Source organism: Candoia aspera, chromosome 2 (genome assembly GCF_035149785.1).
Source record: "Candoia aspera isolate rCanAsp1 chromosome 2, rCanAsp1.hap2, whole genome shotgun sequence".
Classification (NCBI taxonomy): Eukaryota; Metazoa; Chordata; class Lepidosauria; order Squamata; family Boidae; genus Candoia; species Candoia aspera.
The window spans coordinates 91,672,632-91,698,574 of NC_086154.1; the positions used below are offsets into that span (position 1 = coordinate 91,672,632).

At 36.0% G+C, this 25,943-nt stretch overlaps 1 protein-coding gene across 3 annotated transcripts in view; it reads right to left on the reverse strand.

Annotated features, from left to right (window-relative positions):
* Positions 1 to 4,927: 4,927 nt before the first annotated feature.
* The window catches only part of WWC1 (WW and C2 domain containing 1), an 84,647-nt gene continuing 63,631 nt past the window's right edge, over positions 4,928 to 25,943 (reverse strand). For all 3 annotated transcript variants that reach the window (XM_063292449.1, XM_063292448.1, XM_063292450.1), the window contains 14 exons: positions 25,399 to 25,488; positions 24,221 to 24,756; positions 20,503 to 20,611; positions 18,914 to 18,994; positions 18,289 to 18,375; positions 16,555 to 16,747; positions 16,023 to 16,175; positions 15,770 to 15,864; positions 14,385 to 14,535; positions 12,570 to 12,734; positions 9,246 to 9,338; positions 8,283 to 8,513; positions 6,239 to 6,360; positions 4,928 to 5,184 (listed from right to left, as the gene is read on the reverse strand). In XM_063292449.1, the coding sequence (XP_063148519.1) occupies positions 5,118 to 5,184; positions 6,239 to 6,360; positions 8,283 to 8,513; positions 9,246 to 9,338; positions 12,570 to 12,734; positions 14,385 to 14,535; positions 15,770 to 15,864; positions 16,023 to 16,175; positions 16,555 to 16,747; positions 18,289 to 18,375; positions 18,914 to 18,994; positions 20,503 to 20,611; positions 24,221 to 24,756; positions 25,399 to 25,488 (2,173 nt within the window). In that variant the 3' untranslated portion in view covers positions 4,928 to 5,117. The remainder of the gene's footprint in view (positions 5,185 to 6,238; positions 6,361 to 8,282; positions 8,514 to 9,245; positions 9,339 to 12,569; positions 12,735 to 14,384; positions 14,536 to 15,769; positions 15,865 to 16,022; positions 16,176 to 16,554; positions 16,748 to 18,288; positions 18,376 to 18,913; positions 18,995 to 20,502; positions 20,612 to 24,220; positions 24,757 to 25,398; positions 25,489 to 25,943) is intronic.

Below are 25,943 nucleotides of genomic sequence, written 5' to 3' on the forward strand. Positions count from 1 at the left end.
GACTTTGATCTTCCCCACCAATCCTGGGAAAAATATTTATTTCCATTACCAGTTTGTTATTTTGAATCTTGAAGATACACTTATTTTCTTACTGACAATTCCCCAAGCATACTTTCCCTGTTACCCACATGGAAACAGTTCAGAATTCACAATATTGAGTAGTATCAGAACTTGTATTAGGAAAATTAATGTATGGCTGACCTTGAATTGGCTCCATCCATAAAGTCTCAGGCTTTTTATATAAATACTATGCTGTTAGGTTCTATTTCATGAATGTCAAACATTGCTGTGTTCTGAAAATATATCTGGGCAAGGCTCTTGCACTCATTCATCATCCCTGAATTTGAACTGGGGCTGGTATGTGATGTAATCCCAGTATCTGAACATGCTACCACATACAATTCAAGTCTAGCCTATACTTATTGGAACAAATGGAAAACCTATGATTCTTTCCCCATTTCTGTTGAGTTCCCACTACATGCTGCATTAAACTACAATAGTTGGAAAGTAAAAACAAGAGAGACAAGAATTTTGCCTAGCAAACCTAAGAAGGCAAAAATAAAGTAGTTTGTTTTAAAGGTATAGTGAACTAGGGATAAGTGTATTTAAGTTTCTGAGTAGTACCTGAAACACAGGTATTCTTTAACACAAAAAACTGCAATGAAGTATCCTTGACATTTTCAGTGTACAAACAATATATTCACACTGACAGTCTCAACAGTTTGCATTTTTGTGTAAATGGAAGTTGTAAGATATTCAGCTAACAGATAAGATCAGTCTTCCACAGGACACTGTAAGTGCAACAGATTTGGAGGTTAAGATGAGGCAAGGTCTTACAAGAAAGACTGAGGGATGGGTTTATCTGAGCTTTTCAACTAGATGTGGCTAAAATAAGGATATAGGTTCATTCTTCAGCTCATTACTTTGGAAACCCTGTACAGACCCGTAATGCAAGAACTTGCATTAAGACTCCTTCCACCTAGGAAAACATACTAGATCAGGGAAACTGCAAAAGAAACATATTGTTGCAGTGCAGGATGGCAGTCCTCTGGGACTAAAGTGCAAATCCAAGTGCCTTTTTATATGATTCAAGGAATAGGTATGTTTTTTATTATAATCTCTTCTAACAATTCAGTGCTCCTTTACTTGTAGATAAATGCTGAACTGCGCAATCTATTTCCTGATCACATCTCCATGAACAGCAAAAGTGTCAACATAAAGTTGTATGCATATATCGGAAAGAATAATAAAAATGATTAGGATACTAGAGCAACTTTCCTATATGGAAAGGTTACAGAGACTAGGATTTTTTTTTAATCTTTAAGCAAAGGTTGCAGTAGTTGGGGAACAACCACTAGACAGTAATATGTCTATACTATATCTGTATAGTAATATACAGATATAAAGAAAACTGATGTAAAATCACACATCGTATGGAAATTGTGGATTTTCTCACAGAATGTTAGCTGTCAGGATTATCCAGCAGAACTAAATGTACAGTAAGGGCAACCAGTAAGGGCAACCAGATATAACTATTCTTCTTTTAGCCCTGGTCAAACAAGCTGTGTTTTTTGTTTCCATGTAGATCAATAAACTATTGAAATCCAGTAAGAATTAGTTTTGGTATAATAAAGGATGTACTGTACTACCCAATTCATGGAGAAAACCTATCTATTTAGTCACTAAGAGTTGGCAACAACCTGATGGCACACCATCAACTTTGCACAATACATAGTTAATCTGGAAGCTGCATCATTTGGCATAGTGATGGTCATAATTTAGAGAACCAGACAACTTCATGGAGGAACAGGCTATCAACTGCTATTTTTTAAGGCTGTTTACTACTTCCAGAATCACAGGCAGCATGCTTTCACTGCCAGCTGCTAGGAAGCCACAGTGGAAAAATGCTATTGTTCTACTATTCATGTTTCAGTGTTTTTTTTTTTTTTTACTGAATCTGATTGGCCACTGGGTAATATAGAATGTTGAACTAGATGGGATATTGGTTTGATCCTGCAGGGCTCTTCTTATATTCAGATACTTTTTTGTAAGCACAGTAATAGTCTTAATCTCTTTTCAAGACACTAAATTCATACCTGTTAATTAACTCAATAACATATCCTTCTTTTGCCTGTGTGACTTTCAATTCCCAGAATTCCTCCAAATGTGACTTGCTAAGTATTCTGGGAGTTGAAGTCCACATACCCAGATTGCTCTCAGCCTGGGTAAGGCTGCAAAAATACATGTGCAATATAACTCTCAGGCCATTGTACTTCCTTCTTATAGTTGTGAAACTGTATTTTTTGCTTCTTTTTTCCCCAAGTAATTTTATTAAGTATTATAAGTGAGAAGAATAAAAGTCAATACAAACAAAAAAAAAAGGGGGGGGGCAGAGTGTAGGGAAAAAGAAAAAAAAGAAAAAAAGAAGTAACTTTCCCCCTTCATCCCAGCAAGTAAAAACAATTTTAGCAGTTTATCACCATATCTAAATAAAACATAATCTCTCTTCTTCCCATAACTCATCTCTTAGGTAAACAAAACAAAATCTAAATGCTTTGTTAATCATTAATTGTCAGCAAGGGCAACCAGTAAGGGCAACCAGATATAACTATTCTTCTTTTAGCCCTGGTCAAACAAGCTGTGTTTTTTGTTTCCATGTAGATCAATAAATATTGAAATCCAGTAAGAATTAGTTTTGGAGAAAACGTAGAAACATACCAGTGAAAAACATCTAGAATGAAGTTCTTAAATAAGTTTATGTGCAGAATAAACTCTCAAGAAAAACAAGCTTATAGTATTTAAAAAAAAACATTATTCTCAATCACAGTTGTAAGCTTCCATCATTACATGGATCTGAAAAAGATCCATATTTTTCTGTATCTTTATATGAATGATATATTTTGAATCATCTTCATATACATACAAAGGACACAGAGATTAGGTAGATTAATTTCTATCTAAAACAATTTTAATGTTAATCCTAACAAAATTTAAAATATATAAATTCAATCATTTAGTGGTTGCTTATTCCAGTGTTTATACATGAAAAAACAAATATATACATCTCAGGAAACTTCCAGTTTTAAACCACTTGTCAGCTTTACTCCTGAAGGTAGATCTTGGTTTGTGGACCTTTAAGGCCTTTGTGTTCCAGTGTCCATTACTCTCTGTTCTTAAATTGGTAACAATTAGGGACATGGGTTAGTGTAAGATGCTGGCTGTTGTAGGGAGATATGAAGATAAGATATTTCAGTTATATTCCAAATATAACCAACTCCGTATGGATCTCAAACTCTTGCACCTTCTTGCTTCTTGTTAGAAAGAAAACAATCAAATTGGAATGTATTAACATTTCTTCAAATGCAGTATCAAAAAATAATAAACCTTGGATCTAGGGAAGTGGACGGTGTTAATATAAGATGACCCTCCTATCCTATCCTTCAACAAATAACCTCACCGAAAGCCTTTTGGGTTTAAGGCACTCTCCTGAATCAAGTAGGCTGTGATTCACAGGCCTGAAAAAAAAAGGGTATTATCAAAAAATTGACAGAAGTTCTTTTTGAAACTGAACTCTCATTCTTGGATAGTACCTCTGACCAATTTTTAAAACAATGCCCGATTCTCTAGAGAAATTTTTCAGCAGGCTGCTTGAGAAGGATAGAAAACTCAGCTTCTACCCTCTTTGCCCTGTTCACACACTGGTGCTTTTCTGATTGAAGTCATTAAAAAAATGGATAATCAGCAGTTACTAATCATTAAAAATAGACAGACTGATATTTTCATTATTTTTTTCCCTGAAGTGACCGGAAAAGATAGGCATCTCATAGTGGGTTGACACCTTGTCCCATAACATACCCATGTCTAAGCTCTACATCTATGCATGTGCACGTGTGGGCACATAAAAATGAACGTGCAGAGCAGAGTGCTTGGGTGAACACACAAAAAACACAATTATTAATATAAACAACTGGGAATATACAAATACTACAAACCATCTGATTAACAGGTTTATAAACGTGATTACAGCTTTTTCAACCAAGGTTTGTGGACCTTTGTAGGCTGTTTAGTAAAGGTAAAATTTGTTGAAGGTTGTTTAGTAAAGGTAAAAATCTCCTGGAAACGGTCCATGTAGTTTTCTCAGCAGGAGTGTGACAGTGCAGGCTCTCATAGTACTCAGAGAGTACCCTTTCTGAATTAAATTCTCCATTTTTATTGAAGAATGGGGAGACATTACTAGATCTTTTAAAAATTTAGTTTTAAAAAACAAGGCATTTGTTGATTTTAAGGTAAAATAACAGGCAAAAGATTTGTTTTTAGTAGTTCCTTTTGGTAGCTGCTCTTTGTAAATTGACAGGATTACATGAGGATTATTTGCTAAAAGAAATATAAATAATTTTAAGACACAGTTTTTTTTTAAATAGCTGCTGGCTCCTGATATATTTTTTTTCAAGCCAAGTATGGAACCATGGATAGGTTTCCCACAACTCTCTCTCTATCACAGAGAGAGTCCACAGGGCTTTTGAAACCCTCAAAGGGGAACTGCGTAATGAAATGAAGTAACCATCTCCAGATTAAAGTGCAGTAGGCTTTTGAACTCTGCACCCATTTTTATCACCTATGTGGAAATGGAACTGTGTTACAGCTCACAGAGCACTCATTTGCAACTCTTGAAATGGCTTCTTTTATCCTTTATTTGATATAAAAATATTTAAATTAGCAAAAACCTTGTTATATAAGAGTTGGGGTCCTGTTTTTAGAATTGCATGTCAGATGCTTTCTCAGATTCAAAATTTATTGCAGCGAAACCTGTCTTTAAAAAAGCCGAGGTGTACAAAATGTCAAAAGGTAGCATTATTTAAATAGCATTGTTAGCTATACTGGTTCATTTTTAAAAATCTTTCAAAAATACATTGCTAAATATACAAACTATATGATAATGTAATTTTAATGCTGGCATTTGCAGTGGAAAAAAAGAAAGCTAAAAATCTGGACCTAGAACGGATAAAGCCATCAATGTACTAACAATGATAATGTGATATAAATAAACTTCAGTGAAACGACATATACTTTTTGATACTTTTCGGAAGTGGTTGAAGAACAAAATACTTAAATAGACATTAAACATCATCTGCTGAGAGAGCTGGAATATTTATCCTAGGTCGTGTGAAAAATGCCATCTTCTCTCTGCAAAATAACAAATACATCAAGTGTTATTGTAATTAAGAATTAAAAGATTTCAGCACTCAAAACCTGAAAATAAAATCTACCTGTGTTTTACAATGTACAACTTCACAACATAACGCACTTTAAACCCACTCTGGATTTAAAAAAGGAGAGTACTGTGTAATCTTGATAATAATAAATGGGTTACAGCATAAACTTTCACAGACCACTGTGGCATCATAATTATTAAACATGTGATATTATAATTATCAAGGTATTTTATGCATTTCATTTTCACCTGACCTCACTGTTTACAACTCCTCTTACCCCAATAATATGATGCATCTATTGAAATGGACTACTGCCACAAAAGTTAAATGCCATAAAATCAGTAACCTTATAGGTGCCTCAAGGTGCCTCAAAAACTTCTTATTTTTCATATATAATAGTTATTGCTTTGGTCCTTTGGAGACAATAATTTAAAAGTGAAATGTAAACATTTCTATTCCATAAATCTAATTGTTAACTAGCACAATAATGGAGAACCAGTTTGGTCTAGTGATTAAGGCTCTAGGCTAGAAACTGGGAGACTGAGAGTTCTAGTCCCACTTTAGGCATGAAAGCTGGCTGGGTGACCTTGGGCCAGTCACTTTCTCTCAGCCCATAACATCAGGCTCAGGTGACAAGCTGGTTGGTCAATTCCTATCGCAATCAATGGATCGACATTTGGTTGGTCTGAAAAAGCAGACCCTGTGCTTGCAGGTAAAACATTAGGAAAGAAAAAAAAACTAGCACAATAAATAAGTACTTTAGCAAAGCCCAATCAATTTCATTTACACAGTAAAGTTTTTACATTTAGGTTATTTCAAAGAAAACTATTTTACTGTTAAGACACTGCTGTGCCACTGCCAGAAAAGGATAAGATTGTTACAAAATGCCATACAAAATTCATCAGAAGGTGATAATGATGCAAATATGGTTATTTTGTTTCAAATATTAGTGATAATGGATTGATAAGTGAACCTACATAAAAACAGAAAATATTTTGGAAGGATATGTAATGTATTTTTCCTACCGGAATGACTGCACCTCGAGGGGTTCCTTTCGGGTCTGCCCTCGTAACCTATGAACATCTTTAGCAGCTGCCCTCATCATTTTATCAGCCTTCTGTTCACACTTACATCCAGCCTTTTCGGTCTGAAAAATGAGGAATAGAGCTATTTACTTAAGTAGGAGTGCAACAGATTCTTTCCTAATCTGACATATCTGTGTAAGATTAAGTAGTTTATCTCCTTGTCTGACATAGAAGAGGGAGGTAAAACATATTTATTTGCAGTCACAAACCAAGAAATGATACAAAGATTGAAGATATGTAAATTATTTCATTGCTGCTGCTGCTCCTACCACCAGTTTGGGGGTTGGGGGTGGGAGAGAGAGAGAGAGAGAAATAAGTGTATTTCCTGTGAAATGTGGTATTATCAGATAGTCAACCAATTAATTTTGCCCATTAGGTAAAAAGGTAATGTACATCTATATCTTGTTTTGTGCTGACAGACATAAGTTACATGTTTTATTTGGGGAAAATACTTATTTGGACAGTTCATAGAGAACCAGGCACAATCTGCATACTAACTCTAATAAACATTAACTAAAAGTAAAGGGGAAAGAAGGTGGAATATAAAAATTAGAACTGGGGTAGAAGTCAATAGAATCTTGTAAATTAGTAATATGTCACTTTTTTCCAAGAACAAGAATTGATGACAGACGTATTTAAACTAGGAGTCATGTGATAGAATATTTGTTATGAAAAATACTTGCTTCCCAGTCCTGCAGAAAACTGAATGTGCATACTTACTCCTATGTGTAATATATGTATTATACCCTATGTATATTATAGAGTAATACTATGAACATTGGAATATACACTAACTGTTTATATTGCAACTTGATGTTATGTATAATGAAACTTAGTTTTAATGGATTAATTGGGGCAAGTGAGTGACCATTATTCACAAATATCCAATAAATACGAAAATATATCATCATGGCAATTTACATAATTTCTGTGATGCAGATGGCACAAATTACATCATTTGCATCAATTTACATCATTTGCACAAATCACTTAAACTGATGTAAAAATATGATTTGCATAATTTATGAGATTTCATCATCATGCGAATGATGAAAATCACCATGGACATTTGGACTGTTGCATGTAAAGTCAGTTGTAGCAAGGTGGATTACATCAAGAGTTCACACTATGTACAGATACCTGTATTAGCTAGCAACATTTTTTCTCATTATATTAAAAACCCATTTAATTTTATTAGTATCTAAAGTTCATGTTCTGGGCAATAGCAATTATCTCAATGCAGACTTTATTATATATTTTGCATTTATATATAATACATACATACATACATATAAATATATATATATTAGATATATATTTTATATATTAAAATGTATATATTTTATAATATATAAAATGTATTTTATTAAGAATACAATAGTTCATCTCAAAGTACTGAATACAGAAGAGGGCAGGTTTTAGGTACGTGACCGCAGTACTTTTGGGGGGAGAATTATTCATGTGCAGAAAGATCACATTAGAGTGCGATTGCATTATTTAAGTGGGCAGGGCTTTTTTCCTTCCTACTTTTCTTCCCTTTTGGGGAAGAAAAGATTAATACACCCAATGTCTTCTGCTAGTTTCCTGAAATTGTCATGTCACTGATTTGCCACTCAACTGAATCCCAGGTGACTACAGACTGTAAATTCAAAATTTGTGTGTGGCTTATGAGCTTCCTATCCCTCTGACTTAGTCACTTCAAATTTGATAGCTGCCAGAAATCTTTGTCATATAAATGCAACGGTTTGGGATCATTCAGATTCTAGGAAAATATGGCATTAGTGTGGGACAGGCAGAATGTGCACAACTTGGAAGCCTAACTAAACATAACAGATACTGTTTTAAGTGCCATTAAAATAATCGGCCTGGAACACTGTCTAGAAGAACTAAGTATAAGAGTTTAAAAAAAAAAACACTATTGGATCATTTTGTCATCCGGAGAACTGGATAATGAAAACCAGTTTTTTGCCTTAAGAATACTTGCCTGTTTCTCCACCAGTCTCATTAACATCCTGAATTGCTCATCCTCATCTATGCATCTGGGTAACTCTTTTTCTCCTTGACTTTGAGCTTGCTCTAACTGTTCCTTTAGCTGTTTGAGGACAGAAATCTCCTGCAGCAACTGACTATGCCAGGTCTTTGATGCCTGCAAGTCTAATTCTAAGTCGAGAGAGGTACGGATCAAACGCTCAGGTCCAAGAGTTTTAAGAGAAGACTGAAAACAACAACAACAACAACATAATTTAAATATATTAAAACTCTAGCTTGGTGTCAGTACCTAAGAAACCTTGTCTGATCTCAAAAAGTCCTAGCAGATCAGACCAGATAGGATCCCACCAGGGAATGTGGTTGAAATAATATGGCATGGAATAACATGGTTGAAATAACATCCTGGAAGAAGGTAATTGCAAATCCCTTCCAGACTGTTGCCAAAAATTCCTACATGGATATGTCCATAAAGTCACCAAGAGTCAAAGGAAACTTTACGCTTTTTATATCAACTAATCAATGTCACAATGTAGTTTTCTTGTTGAAAAATCCTTCAAACATCCACAATCTACAATAATTTCCTAGAAGTATCAGATATTTGCAACATTTTTACATAGTAACAGAAACTGCAAACTATATATGACCTTCACTGACAGAAAATCATAGATATTCCACTCTTATCTTGTGAAAATCTAAAAAGCCATCTTATTTTTACATCACAATTATTTGCCATTACTTTCAATTTATACTGCTTTAAATAAGTAACAATTCTTATTGTGATTTATAACAGAAGTTTTATTTAATCACTTTTGTACTGCATACTGCCTGAAGCTCTCAGTACATAAAAAATTCTGTTCATTAGTCTTATTAACTAACCAACTAACTGATTAGCTAACTACAACCGAACATAAGAAAACATTAAAATAAAAATAGGACAGTACATAGGAATATTATTTACCCTTTTCATTCTGACACTTCGTCTCTCAACAGCATTCCGAACAAAAGATGGTTTCTTAGATAGTGTTGAACTATCACTATCACTACGATTAAGCTGAAAAATAAATAAGGAAAAATTCACTGGTGGTAGATATTTTCCCATCTATATTTAGGAGCCTATTCTATTGGAAGAAAAAGAAATTAGTTTTATTTATTTACTAGTATTATAAAATTTATACACTGCCTCCATCCAATTGGTCTTTATGTGATTTACAATATATTTTATAGAATACAATACTCATTCTAATTTAAGTTCCTGTTCTTCTCGTTAACTCTTTTCCCTGCTCTTCTCCTCTTCCTTTCTCTACTTCATAGGCCAACCAGGGCAGCAACTTCTCCAGATACTTTACTTCTGTACCTTCATCTCCTCTGCTCCCCAGCAATATTTTCTGGTATAGTCCTACCCACCCCTGCAGACGGTGACTTTGGATGCAGCATCTGATCTCCTAACTCATCTGACCCATCAGACTGTGATGCTACTTTCCACCTTCCAGCAGTATCTCTAGTCTTTTCAACACTGAATCTCTGTTGATGGGGATGGCAGCATATGTACAGTATGTTCTTTCATCCATCCTTTCAGTGCTCCCCTGGGTCTCTGACTCCAGTGTTTTCCACTTCTCCATGTAAAAACTTCTCCCTCCCCCTCCCCCTTTCTATCCTTTCACACCACAGCTTACCGATTCCATCTTTGACAACACAAATAACTATGGGGACACAACTTTCACATGTTCAGCATCCCAGTTGCCATTTGGGTTACATGTTGATTTAAATGGACCCATGGCCTTTAGGTTTAAATCAATAGAACATGAGGGACCAGTATAGGTATAAACAGCTAAAACAAAATTTTAAAGCAATCTGCCTCTTAGTAGAAAAACGTGAGAACTAAGGGAACAATGCAGTCTATGTTCAGAGGCAGGCTAATAAAGAAGCTATAGCTCAGGAATTCCAACATTAGCTTTACATGCTCAGGGCAATTAGTTGTTTTCTATTCCCTTTCAGCAAAAGGTTCTGCCTTCTTCATGGGGCAAGGGAGATGGCAGTCTTATGACTTGCAATTTCCTTTCAGTAAAAGGGTTCAAAAATTGCTTCATTTTTGCTCTTTGGTAGTGAAAATTGGGTAATTTGGGCAGTGGTGGTTGGAGGAGTACACACATGTACACCCAGACACAAATATAATTTCATAAATCACACTGTGATTTGAAAGGACCTATGGCTACAAGTTAGACCTACGGCTGCAAGGGATCAACCTAACTATTCTAATAAAATATATATTTTAAAGAAATCTGACTCTCAATAAAATACTTTTAAATTTCAGGTATTCATTCATAGCAAAATCAGCTCAAATACTGTAAGTTTAAACTTTTTATCCTTTATGTAACTACACAATAGAACAAAAAGATAGCCTCTTTGATTTTTTTTTCTGTGAACCTGAGCAGAGCTGCTTACTCATGGGATATTTATTCCAAATGCCTTTTAGATATCTAAGGTGCCAAGCCATGCATTCTTCTTGCAAAGAAAGAAGCAGCTTCATAGCTACTGTATTGAAGCTGTCAGACAAATAGCATTTTTTTCTATTTTATGCCAGATAGGTAAATAAACTGAGATATTCTGAAGGATTTTCTTCATTTCTTGTTCGCTGTACTGAACTATCCATCTATCACGCCATGCAGGGATACTTTGTCGGGTGTCATTTATTCTGTGGATTGATGCCAGAAGGCCTACTTTAAAAAAAAAAAGGTGATAAAATTAAGATGTTTAGCCTATTGTTTACAATTCAACTTGTAGCTAATCAAGGAGAAAATGGATAGCTGAAAATCCTGACAGTGTCTGAATTTGGAAGCAATAACTTTATTTATTTAACATATTTTATTTGATCCCATTTTATACTGTGTATTTTATATCTTATATTTATATTTTATATATTATATTTTGTTCTTATTTTATTTTATTCTTTTAGCCTTATTGTAAACTGCCCAGAGTCCTTCCTTTTGGGGAGATGGGTGGTGGCAAAATTTGATTGATTGATTGATAGATAGATAGATAGATAGATAGATAAATAAATAAATAATTTATATGCTGCTGCAATAAAAAATGACTCTCAGTGGCTCACATAAAAAAGACCTCTTGTGCTCCTTCAGCAATTGATGTGCAGAAGGAACCTCACATTTTTCAGCAGAGTCAGCCCTTTATGAAAGGAACTTCCTAACTGTTTTCTGTCTTTGCTTCTCAGACCAAGGCTAAAGAGAGTTTATTTATAGTCCTTCCTGATCCTGTCTCCCAGCACTAATTAATTATAAATAAGCATTTAATCAAAAAGGCAGACCCACGCAGGAATAGCTGCAATGCACCGGACTCATTCATGGTTGTCTGCGTTATAGGCTGCACTTGAAAGCACAGTGATTTTTACTTTCAGATTTTCTTTACATTCTTTCTCCTTTCTTTCTATAAAAGTCACCACATTTTATTCATAACTGAGCAGCAATAAAACTGGCAGAGTATACAGCTTAGAAGAAAATAATACGGTAACATTTATGGCTGAAAAACTACATCTGAATGCTAGTGGTGGTGGGCAATTGGGACCTTTAAAATTTTTGCCACATGTGGACTATAGTTTGTCAGATGGACTTACATTGTAATATACATAAAGCTAACAAGTAACATGTTCTTCATTGGCATTTACTGCATAGCTACAGGACTATTCAAACTGTGAGCATAGCCCCCAAACCTGGGAAGGTTCTAATGAGCAAGCACAGCAGAAAATGGAAGTTGGGACTGAAGGCATTTCTATTCTTGCAAATTCAAAAAGCTGCATGTGTGTGTGTGTGAGGGAGTGAGGGAGGGAGGTTTGGAAGAGAAAACAAAACAAGTACATTATTTTTTACTCCCATTTTAACAACACTTGCATTACATGACTGCTGACTTTGAGAGAGTTTAAATAATTCTGTTAAGGGAAACTGAAATTCTATGAAAGAATATCCTAGCAACATCACACACACACACATCTGGGTGGGGGAGCCTTAACGGTTTCCACTTTTGTCTGAATTACTTGCTTGGCCTGTCAGGAGTTGGTCTGTCAATTTTAATGATATTCAAAGAGTTCAGTAGTTTCATCTTCTGAAAATGCAGATTATTTTTCCCAAACTTATACCAAAAAGGTATCAAGGGAGACTCCAAGAAATAAAATGTTCTTCATAAAGTGTGTATTGTTAACTAGGTTAACGATTAGTAGTCTATTTATGGAGGACAGAGAATGAAGCAATAAATACATAAATTTAGTTTTCCTTACCCGGCACACATACTGGCTTTGTGGTCCCGGAGAAAAAGTTTTGGAGCGGATGATAGTGCTGCCTCTAATAAAGGGTGTTTGTAAAGGATTAGGTGGTCTTTTATCTTTTGGACGAACTACTACAGAAGATTGTGTAAGATTGTCTGTGTTGGTCTCTTTATCCACCTGGAAGTCAAAGATATATCATTGTAGTTTTCCTTCCTGAAGTACTTTCAGCCTGACTGCTTTGCAGCTGCAAGGACATTAGACTAAGGAAATAGTATGATCTTTCTCTTCAATGCTTATGCTACATATAAAAATACAGAGCAACACAATGAGTTCTTCTGCACAGCCCATTAACTGTGGACTAGCAATGTTCCAGCAAATCGATTTGTAGGGCATGAACAATGTCATCCTCAGCTCACCCCCATCCTACTGTCAAGGCAGCATTTAGCTGTGTTTTCCTGTTCTGCTTCTAAAGTGGTATGTTCCAACTTCTGCCCACACAAGCTATGCGATGTGGTCCATTTGTGGTGCCGTGTTTTGAGGTAAGTTTAAAGGTAAAGATCTGCCCTGCTCCCACTGGCCACCTGAAGCTGCTGTGGGCACACCCTCATCCCCACAATTGTTTTCAGCGGTATGTGTTCTCCCATTGTGCCAAGGGATCATCTCTTCTACCTCTCTTGCCAACCCTGACAAACCTGGCAACAGATCTCTGGCTGCCAACATTTGAAAGAACGGCAGGAGAAGTGTGTTTATGTCATGGAGGAATGGGGTTCTTGAGCCAGCTATGGGGGAAAGCAGCCCTTCAGCCATGACCCCCAGGAGTAAAGAGAGAGAAGACTCACTTCCCTTCTCTTCTCCGCCTTGCTTTGACTGCCACCTGTGACAAGTGAAGTCAAGGGGGAGAAGAAGAAGGGACCAGGTTTCTTCTCTCCCCCAACTTCCATTGCCACACTTGGTAGCATAGTGGAGGAGAGAAGAAAGGAGAATCACTCCTTTGGTCCCAGTTCTCCAAAACCACAGAGTAGTCCCTCAGTGGGATCAAACAACTGACAGCCTGAAACTGGTGGAATTTCAATATTTTAATGACTAATTATCCTGGGTTTGATTTTGGCCTACATAATTTAGTTACTTTGGAAATGGGGGTTCTGTTGCAGCCAGTTTCTGAATGTAGATTCTAGTATGTGTAAGCAAGCACCGCTAAGTAGCTTGTAAGAGATATTGATCGGAGTATTTGAACCTAGGGAATAGGTAGCAGTGAGAAAGAACGATAAAGAAAATGTAATCCTCTCCTGTTAATGAGAAAACAGGAACTGTTCATTAACTTCCTATATTGGCATGAAAAGACAAATAACTGCATAGAAAAATTGGCATGATCTGATTGGCCTATGAAAGTATTAGTTTGTGTTGTGAAAGCCAAACAGGCATATTGCAGATTCTGGAAGTAATGTATTTGTTCATAACAAGCAGAAGATGCTGGCATGATTTCCCACAGCTATTTATTGGGAAGTTACATTGCTCTATTTGGGCAAAAAATAGAGACTTCCACCTTGCCAAGAGCTTGAGATCTGAGCCAATCTTAATATAATCACTGGGAGAGACCAATGACTGGTGCAAAAGCTACTAATTTGCCAATGATATCTGAAGGCTATAATGAAAAAACAAAACAAACCCCAGCAATATTGATTCATGAGGCTAGTGAAGAGTATCAATTCAAAAGACAGCTTGTCAGAAATGAAGCAAGGGGACTGCAGCAAGGGCATAATGCTTAAGGCAGCTTGTTCTTCCACTCACTGGCTTTCAAGGGATTCTGCTTCCCTATACATTCTTTACCTTGATGGTTGCTGACTCAGCCTGCCACAAGGGTAACAAGGTCTTTTCAGCGGCCCATACAGTCCTTCTGCCATAAAATTCTTCTTCTGCTTCAGTCTCATCATTTTCAGTTTCATTGTTTCCATCCTGCTCAGCATCTCCCTTATCTTGCCTGTTTAAATGAGCAGCGCATACTCACGAATTACAACTTATAGGAACTTTGTGAAAACTATTATATTCACAGACACTGTGGTAAGGGATACATCATAGTGTCATGGGATACAATTAAATAAACTGGATACTGCTGTAACAACATGACAATGCACTGGAATTAACAGATCCTATGCAATGAGAGCTACCAATGGAAGAAGGAGATTGCTCCTGTGTCCTGCTTGTGAATTTCCAGGTTACAATTGATCAACTGCAGTAAGAAATGGAAAACTGTACTACTACTCATTTAGACTGATCTGGCATAGAAAGTCTTCTCATCATGACTTCAAATCACAGGGGATATGCATTTTCAATTTGAAAACTTCAGTGAGAAAATAAATTTAATAGAATCCCAACAGCGTATCTGCCATGCATGCCAAAAGAACAGAAGACTCCAAGTTAAGTTGAACTCAAAAGTTGATCAATAGAATGCCCAGAATACATAGTTCGTTTTTATGTATGAATAAATGATAGACACAATCTGGACAAGAAAGGCTAAAAAGGCCAACAAATGAGAAGTATGCACACTTTTATATTTATTTATATTTTTGAAAATTAGTGTGGTATAATGGTAATGGTGTTGGAGTGGAAAGAACCAAGTTCCTTGTCCTCTCAGCCACAGAAGCTGAGGGCAATTTTGGGTCCTAGTCACTCTTGCTCAGCACCTACCTACCTACTGTGTAGTAAAATAGGAAGGGGGGAAATCATGTACACTCCATTGACTCCCTGAGTGAATGGTAGGGTATAAATTTAATAAATAAATATTTGACCTCAAATATTCAAAGTTTGTCAGGTAAACATGAATATGAGAAAAACACGTTTTCAGCACTTCAAGGATATTCACAACTTGACAAAAGCTTCAACAAAACAATTAAAATAAACAATTGCTTCAACTAAGCTTTGTGTAATACATATGTCCAACACAATTTGTACTGAATTTATATCAAAATATTGTATAGCTTTTGCATGAGTATATCATGTTCTGAAGTTTAGTGTGTGTTTAAAGATGCCAATTTTAATATTGAAATCTTAACATTTAAACTCTTAATACAGCAATTTTCTCTAAGCAATTACTTAAGCCTTTAATGCCTATATAATGAAAAATTGTTATGGAGGGGAATTTGATTATATCCTTTATCTAATCCTGTCAGTGTAAAAAGAATCATGGAATCCCACAATTGTATCATGCCACTCACCAGGTTTCATCAGTAAGTAAAGTAGTTTCTCCTAGCTTTTTCTCTACAGCCTCTAGTTCAACAACAGTCTGTTCCAGCAATGCAGATACAGAATCCTATGAGAAATGAGTTAATAACATTAACAATGTTATCACTCAGTGTCTGAAGGTTCACCAAAGACTATCATTATTCAAGCTGAGAGAACAAATATATTGCCAGTGAGGCTTTGTCCCCTGCAGTTTGTGCAGAAACACTTTTAATTATTAGTTTTTACCATTTTCTCAGTGCAGGGTAGCTCAGAACAAGTATTCTCTTGCTTATTTTCACAACTATGCCGTTGCAGATATTTATAGCTGAGGAGGTTGTACCAGCGTGTTGAACTTTCCCCTGATCTGCAAATCTCAGCAAGGCTAATTTGTGCACCTCCCTACAGCAAAACAAAACAAAACAAAACAAAACAAAACAAAACAAAACAAAACAAAACAAAACAAAACACAGCAATGGGTACCTTCAGAACATTCAAAAAGTGTTGACAACAAACACTATATTGGATAAATGCATGATCTTGGGCAGTATACATAATTTCCCTTCCCTTTACACTAGATTATAGTGCAGAATAATGTTCAGTTGCCACAGCTGTGCAAGTGATGGTGCATGCAGTTATCCACAAGTGGGTTTTCAATAAAAGCATTACTCTGGTGCAAGTGCCATTCACATTTAGGAGAGGTGGCGCTCTGCTCTCCCATATTCTGAGGGCACCACAGTGAGGAAGATGACATTATCACATAGTAGAAATAAGCACTAACCAAGCATTCTTCAAGGTGGAACTTATCTAAAGTGCAGACATCAATCCTTAGTGTCTTCTGTCGCAAAACTGAATGAGGGATTGTAACACAAAATAATTCATTGTACGTGAGACTGTCTGATGCGTCCATGAGTCTTGTGCGGAACAAACAGCTTGTGCTTTCAGTTGAAGGGAGGACAGCCACACGAATGCTCCTGTTGGAAATGATCTTAAATAAGCATTACTTACTCTACAACCTCACTGCACATGTGGATATTACTGGAACTATCAGCGCAAGGAATTTTTGCATAGTTCATCAGATATTTGTTTCAGTCTGCAGTTGACACAAATATTAAGATAAAAATCGTGACAGATTTCAGTTGATCAATTATGTAAAAAAGTTGAGTTAGAAATTATGGATGGCAGGACTTGACAGAATTTAAGGTAGACTACACAATCACTTCAGTTTCTACACTGGATTCTTTTTTTCTCTCTTCACACAGACATAATGAAAAATGGGCAGAGAACTAAAATTAATCCCTGTGTAATCTGTCAAAAGTCAAACTATTTATGACAAATTATAAATAAGATCCCAATTTCATTTACTGTTAAAATAGATATAGTAGTTATTCAATGTAGACATTTTTAGATGGGATAGAATCAAATTTCCCAGATAATCTGGTAAATCACTTAGTAACCTTTGTTCATGCAGAATGTTGACCCATGCTTAATTTACAGTTACAATTCTCTGCTCCTCGAAGACCAATTCTCAAAGCTGATTGATAAGTTTTAAGCACAATTCTTGCTGTTTTAAAATGTTCTATAATGTTTGACTATTTGAAATAAATGTGACCAAAGAACAGGAATGGACTTGTCCCATCATCAGCTCCCTGCCCTCTAATATTTCTCTATTTTTTTACACTATAGAAGTTTAAAGGATGCTCTAGGAATGCTGCAACAGAAGTGAAGCTGCTAATGGAGCTGCTAATAATCCTAATTTTATAGCACAAATATTTATATAGTATATGTGTATCTTGTACTGCATTTTAGGGTAATCACCTTAAAAAGTATTGCATGAACTCGGAGAGAGGCATAAGAATTTGTCAGGAGAGCAGAGACATCTTTTTGATGTCAGATAGTGCACTAATCATTTCATATACTGTGGAGAGGAAGACCTTTTGTTTTGCACAGTTTTTGCATGTATAAAATGTGAGTGCTAAGTAAGAGTACAGTCTTATCTGTATCTCCTCAGAAGTGAATTACATGTACCTTATGCCTGGGACTTTAGTCCAGAAGTCCTAAGGTTTAAGACAGTGATCGCTACAACAAAAAGCAAACATAAACTCTCTTCTTTATAAAATGAGAAGTTCTACTCTATGTTCAGGAAATCATATTTAGGATGGGCAGAGTTCCTGACAGAATCAAACCTGGATCCAGACCCCAAAATCTGCAAAGGTACAGAGGAATACATCAATCACCAGAAATAATTCTGATTTCTAATATCAGCTGTGAAGCTGAAGCATTTTCCACAAGCCATTAACTAGCTATTATCTACTAAAAATAAGTACATTTAAGAATAAGTTTCCAGTGCAAATGATATGGAAGAATATGTTTATTCAAGTAAGTGGGTGTATAGGCTTAAAAGTGATTGCTGGTAAAATCAGGGCTTTTTTCTTTTAGTCTAACTAGATTTTAAAAAAGTCATTTAGGATGACTGGAGAACTACAGAAATCTTTTTGTCCTCCCAATTACTTACACTTTCTGGTCTTGCTGTGGTAAAAGAGCAGGCACATTATTCAACTGGGCAATAAATACTGCAAATTGTTTATTTTTGTCATCGTACCTGAATTGAAAATAAGTGAAAAAAACAATTGTAGGTTTTAATAAAATAATCCTAATCATGAAACACACACACGCACACACTCACACAAACACATCCATTCATACTTTCAGATTTTCCTACCTAGTATTAATCAATTCACTGTGCTCTTTCAAAAGAGAAAAACCAGTTGGATATAATAGGATTTCCTGGCATGTGCATAAGATGTGGCTACAAGATGACTGAACTCAGTGGTCTTTAATTTAAGCAAATATAATTAAAATTAGGGAGAGCTTAAAGCAACAGAAGTATGCAGTCATATTTTTGCCAAGTATCTACACTATGCATAGATGAGATAATGAAGTATGAGGATCCAGAAAATTGTGCCCTGAGGCCTCTTAATCAAGCCACCAATATTATCTCTTAATATCACAGACATTCAAATCTGTATCTCTAGCTGTTTTTGTAATCTTACTTGCAGCAATTACACAACTCCATCATGGGAAAATTATCCAGTATTAATGATACTAGTTTAAAGCAGAGGAGAAGGCATTCAACTTACTTCATTGAAATTTGAACTTTAGCCGTAATAAGTGCATCTGTATCATCATTGTCAAACACCGCAGTTTCTGAGATACGTGGCCTGAAAAAGATAACAGTGGCATTTAAATAGGAATTTTAAAAAATGCCAATAAAATTCAACAATAATGAGTACATAAATACATAAAACGGCCATTTCACAATAGGTACTGAAATTCTTTCTTTATAACATTAGGGTTTCAATCTTAAAAAAGCCAGAGGGGAAAGGAGTGGCTTTACCTGGCATCTGAAATATGTAGGTATCCAGCCTCCATGCTATTGATGGGCACCACTGCTGAGAGGGCCCCCTGCTGTGTAGCCATCTTCCATAAACATTATTCACAATAGCTTGAGAAGAGCCTTCAATAACAACTTATGGATCAGAAAGTGACATACAGGAATTCCTCTTTTGGCTATTCTGATCCCAAGCTACAGCATTTAGGGTTTAAAGATCAACATCAACACTATGAAACTTGGTGTTTGAGGAACAAAGAAATTACTGGGATCACATGACTTTATTGCTCAGTCTCCATTAATAAACTAGCAGTTGTATTTTGGACATTTTCAAAAGTAGGTGTATTTTTAACACATTGCAATAATTTAAACAATGAATGGCATTTGATGATGTCAAATATATTTATCTAGGGGATGCAGTTGTTATACCAGAGCTGATAAAGGTTACTACAGCTAGTCATAAAGACCACTTGTACCATCCACGAGGGTGAGAGAAATACATTAGTTGGACACTTCATACCATGGTCTACTTTATAAACTGTTACTTTTCTTTTTCTAAAAAAAGCCAAACCATTAAAAAGCAATTCATTTTTACTCTTTTTTGCAATAAATAGGGGGCATCAGATCTTTATTTTCCCACCTACTGTAATCCACCATAGAATTCTTCCCAAGAAATTTGGAGAGTAGAAAACCATTTAAAGAGTAATCTTACTGTGAGATTTAATGTTGATCTCATATATTTAATAATTGTAGGATTTCCTTAAGGATCTACTTCTTTCCTCAATGGGAGAATCATGAGAAGCAGAAAGGGCACAAGTCTAAAACTCACTCCATATCCTCCCCAGGAGAAGGCTAAGTTCATCAAGAGGAAATACCGTAGCATAAGTAAAAGTAAGGTTAGGAGGAATAAGATAGAAGATGCAAGGCTTCAGCAAGTCCTTGGCTGATAATGTCTCATCAGTCTTGCAGTGCCTCTGATTAACCCAGTCTTCACTAGTTCAGACTGTCTTTTGGCAGCTTACCCTACAGGACCCACAAACTTCCTAGGGAAATTGCTGGCTGTTTTGCTCTAAGCAAATATTATTAACTGAACTATGGTACTCAATTATGGTAAATTAAAATTGGAAGCTCTTAGAGTCTACAGGAAACATTCCAGTGGTATCAGAAAAGGGAATGTGGACCAGAGTACTATGTATACTAGGTACCTGAAGAGTTGTTCCCTGAAATACCCTTGACAACTCTTTCATAGCAAATACGCAGTCTGTAAGATCCAGCTTTCCTGATTTGGTGAAGTTTATGTATGCAAATTTAATTTGTAATAACTTGGGTAAGAATTACCTTTGTACAGATGCTTCATACACTCCACTATCTCCAGCAACCGACTCATCTGACACTGCGGCTGATACACATGCCACTTTCAGTACAGATCCTTCAATCATATTTACAGCTAGAAAAAGGCACAAAGAGAAATGAATAAATTCAAGACTAAGTGACACAGTATTAAAGAAACCAATGGGCTGACTCATTAGATATCAGCATCGGAAGCAGATGACAGCCCACCATAATTCAGGAAGCAGTGGTTTCCAGTATTTGGATCTGAAGCGGGTACTCTTGCTATATCTGTTGGTTGCTCCTTAAAAGAGCCATGCCTTTTCCTGAATTTGCACAATAGCCGCACATACTCAAGGAAATACCCATTTGGGTTGAGGAGGGTAAGGTCCTTAATGTCACCTCGTTACCAAAATGCCTCCTGAATTCAAGCCAGATTTTTCCTGAGCCTATATAGCTACTGTGCAAGGTCAGAAAATTGTCTCATTCTATAAGGAGCTGCTGACATGTATAGTGCCGTGCTGAATCTGAAGCACCTGCTTTGGATCTAAATACTGTCCATCTCTAGAGAAAACGATGGATGTTCAAATTATGGATCTAGATATAATTACTCCATAGAATAAGTCAAACCTGGACAGACTGTGGGGTACTGATTTGCAAGAGAAACTGACATACTTTGATCATGTGATGCAAATGGATAATAGAATAGGAAAAATTAATCTGGTCAGCAAAGTTGTGAGGAGTGAAAGGGAAAGCAACTGATAAAAGTGGATGAATGGGATTAGAGACATTACTGGACTATCCTTGGAAGATTTCCAGGTTGCTGCTGGATATGGGTTCAAATGGCAACCATGCAGTCATTTGAAGTCAGGTCAGACTTGATGGCTTTGAGCTAGTTTGGGAAGAAAAAACTTGCAGGATCTGGGATGGCAAATATGAGCAAAAGTTAATCTAATAAAAAGTCTTTAACTATAGTATTTTCTTTTTAAAAGTCTTACTGCTTTTATTTTCTAGATCAAGAGTTTTGACTGCATGAGCACACGTGCTGAGTTGCTTTTCTTTTATTATAGTATTTTGATTTATATCCTATCTTTCCACTATCCCGCTATTAAAATAACACCAGAGAAGGATATTTAAACTGGAAAACAGTAAACATTTCCTATAAGTGATGCCTATGAAGAAAGGGGAGGAGGGGTAATTTGGGGTTGAGTTAATTAGCTGTATTTTACAAGAACATCTGAAGACACATGATCCCAGAAGGCTACACTGTAACTCAATCAGGCAACTTTTCCACTTCTCTGAGCTGTGTGTGCAAATCCCAGGGAGTGAATGTTTTTACTCATTACTGTCCTGAAATAAACTACCTGTGGCGATTATTTTGTCTGCTGACTGAATAACAGTCCTAAATCACTTAATCTGCTTAGTGCCTTGTAGCTTTCTCTTTAACTGCCTCAGCCATTCTCAAAGAACCAAGAAAGTTTAGGGCTAATTGCCATCAAGATCTAATGGGAATAATAACCCTTTCACACTCCAAATACAAATGGTGCCATTGCTCACAAGGAAGAAGGAAGAACTTAGCCCTCATGCTAAAGGCAAATTATTTTGATCTTTTCCAGACCCCATGTGGGTGGTTTTGTGTCATTAATAAAACAACAGGCTGTAATCAAACAGAACAGAAGCTCAGAAATACTTCCTAAAACTTGAATAATGATGCTCTATAAATTCAAAATAAATTTGTAGGATGTGTGTATTTGATGATCTTATCAAACTGTATTCCCTGAAGAGTTGTACTTTGGAATAAATCCAATATTTCTGGAGCTTTCATGCAGTTCAGTTGATGATTTGACAGCCACAAAATAACTGTGATGATAAAAGTATATGGCTGTTTTCTTTTAAACTTATTCAGATAATCCAGGAAGGAAGCTCAGGGCAGCATAAATTTAACTACTAGATTATAAGACTAGGATGATTGCCTTAATTTCAATCGATGATTAAATAACAGATAGTTTAAAAAAGGAAGGCAAATAGCATCTAAAGGGATTTGATTAAAACCATGTGTGTATATACTCCTACATGTATAGTTATATGTACTTACATGGGTGTATATATCTATATGTATACATGTATAGTATATTTATTGTGAGTATATACAGATGTGACAAAGGCTACAGGATTCTTAACAACTGTACTGCTTTAAAAATAAGTATTCTTAGGAGGGACTATCTGAAATATCGAATCATGGAAGGAAACCTGAAATCTGGAGACAGGTAGCTCTCCCTTCTATCCTTACTATCATCGTCATTCATTTTGAGTGTCAAGCTAGCTATAAATAAGTTACTTTGGGAACTCATCCTAGTTAAAAAGAGATCTACTACAGTAGCTAGATGAATATATTTTATTTATTACAATTATTTGTGTATTACCTGCTGAAATGATTCCAAGAGGTTTACAACAATACAGTAAAAAATCTATAAATATAACATTATTAAAATATTTTTTTAAATCTTCAGTTCTCTACTCTTTTCAAAGAAGAGAAATGTTTTGACCTGTTTCCTAAAGAATAAAATTTGCAAAAAAATCTAAGTTCCAGTCCCAAACTGTTTAGATAGCTGACTTTTTCCAGCAGCTGCCTATCTCATTTTTCCTCAAAACATAGGCTAAATATGATGTCTTGCCTCAGCATTATTAGAAGGTAAAGTCAATGGCTTGTAGGAAAGTCCCTGTTCTCCAGGCAAAACTAAATCCACTGGTCACATCCTTCATTTCTCTTTCTATTCTTCTTGGTAAGGACCTAATCATCTCTTTTTTGTCCAACTATTTCAGAGATTCAGAAGACAAAGACTCTGTTCTCCTTCTTCTAGCTGACAAGTCAACAATGACATCTAGGAGTGCTACAAAATGTAGTCCAAATATTATTACAATTTGGTGTGGAACTTTAAAGTCACTGCATTGTGCATTATGGTGCTACCAATAATCTGCTGTACTCAATTTCAGGTTAATCTTTTATGATGTAATTCCTAGGGAAAATTATTTTTTATGATGTAGTTTTTAGGGTAATATATGTTATGTGATCATTGACTGTGAATAAATTAAACTTATTAAACCAACCAACTTAATTAAATATAGTGGGGCAATGCAAACAGTTCAGAGAGGCACTTCTTGAAATAACAGAAGCTTCCTATAAATGTCCTCCTCAAAGCTTTCAGAGGCTTGGTGCTGTACTTTGGGATATTGCCATGTTTGAGCATGCACAGAAGATACTTCTCCTGGGATATCTGCTAAAGGTAGAAGTGTCTTTTACACATGCACTTGCTTGCTCACTTAATGTGGGGCGGCCCTCAGAGTGGCAGCACCCAGTCTTCGAGCAGTGAGTGGAGAGGGGTGCTTCTTTAGTTTTATGAAATCCCCTCAGAACAGTTTGTATGGACTAATAAATAATATTTACCCATGTAATAGTCATTCTGATAATGTTTCCTGTGAGGATATGGATATATATTATAAAATTTCACCTTTACTACCGTATTTAACTATGATTATTAGAATATCCAAAAGATGTTTTATATGAATTCAGTACTAAAAAACTTTGTCACAAAGGCTTCTGTTGTTTGAAAATTGTTCTACTTTATCACTCTCAGCTAAAATATTTTGTAAATAAAACTGATAACTTAAAAAAAACACACACACAAAATAATTTGGAATGAAAGTGAGGAAGCATTCATCACTTTACCTTGGTCCAAATGTTTGACTCCAATCCTAGAATCTTCTATTCTATACTTCTTACCACCTCCAGAGTTTAGACCAAGTTCAGCAAGTCCACTGTTTATTTCAGTATCTTCAAAGTCTGCATGATTCATAAAGGCATCTCCTATGAAGAATGGGTCTGTCACTAAAGGCGAACATGGTGGAGAAGGAGATGAGAGGGATGACCTTGGAGATAAAGATGTTGAGGATTTGGGGGTTCCAGACAAGGATCTCAAGGTCTGTAAGCGGCTGGTAGAATCTGTTTTCTGTGTTTTCACTACTTCATTCTCATGGATAGTAGTGATGCACCCTGAAGGTCGAAAACCAGTGGTTCTCTCCAAAAGCAAGAGGTCCATTTTATTCTGATAGTCAGAGTCTAGCTGATCAAACTGTTCATTGAACAGATCACTAAAGCTGGCTGAAGTTGAAGAATCCTGGCTTGAGGTGACCAGAGATCCTCTACTGGATGCAAGTGAGCCATGACTACTGCCAGATGATAAGGAAAGCATGCTAGAGGATAAACTGAAATAAAAATAATAATTAGAAATCAGGATCAAGTTAGGTATATTGATTAAACTATCCTATGTAGAACAAGTGACTCAAATCCTCTATCATTTACTGTTCCCTAACTCTTAACCTAAACTATCTCACAAGATTGTTACAAGGATGAAATAAGCGAACTGCTCCTCATTCGGAGTATCTCTGAGAAATCTGAATTTGAATAAACAAATTTTTAAGTCTTAATTAATTAAAAAGAGCTGGAGTCTCTATCAACGGAGATTTTCTTCCTGATTATCTTACAGCCTCATATAAATATTTTACCTGCTTTCAATGAGTGAACAATCATAGCTGTACTTCTTGGAATACAATTTCCAAAAGTGAATTTTTGGAGGGTTACAATTTCAGTTTATGATATTTATTTTATGAAATATCTGTTAGATGCAGGCTGTAAGATCCCCGATCTAGATTCTGCAGAAGGTTTGTTGCTATGTCATCATTACTGGCCAAACATCCTTGACACTCTTGCATTTCTACTGTACTTCAAAGGATCGTTTCTCAATAAGACAAAGTTGCCATTTGTAATGCTAAAAGAAATCATTTTTACATTCGTGTTCAGAGGGATTCTTTGATAAGAAACCTTTGTGAGTTGGGCAGGGCACTTACTTTTTCAACTGCATGTGCAACACTGCTAGCAATTGTGTTGTTTCCTCTAGTTCTTGAACCAGCTGATTTCTTTTACTGCTTAATTTCAACCTGAAGAAAATACATACAAAGACTAGATTAAAATATTGCTGCTTGTTGCCCACCAGCTCTGGTGTGGGAGAGAGATAGGGTCCCCACAGCCTGTGCAGCTTAGTGACAAGTGAATGAGGAAAAAAAAAACAAATAAAAAGAAAATAAATTCTCTAGTGCAAACTCCTGCCTCTATAACATTGAGATCTGTGGCTAGGGAAATCAGCCCCCCTCTCCCTCTTCCTTGTGGGGGAGAGAGACCAACCTCACAAGAGACAAATAGAATCAAATTTTATTTAATGAAGTGCCTGTGTGTATTCAACTTTAAGTAGTTGTTTGCAAAACAATTGGTAGCAGAAGAAATAACAATATAAGGTTACTCAAATCACAAACAGCATCTTACAATAAGAGCCTCGTGTGGCACAGAGTGGTAGGCGGCAGTATTGCAACTGAAACTCCCCACGACCTGAGTTTGA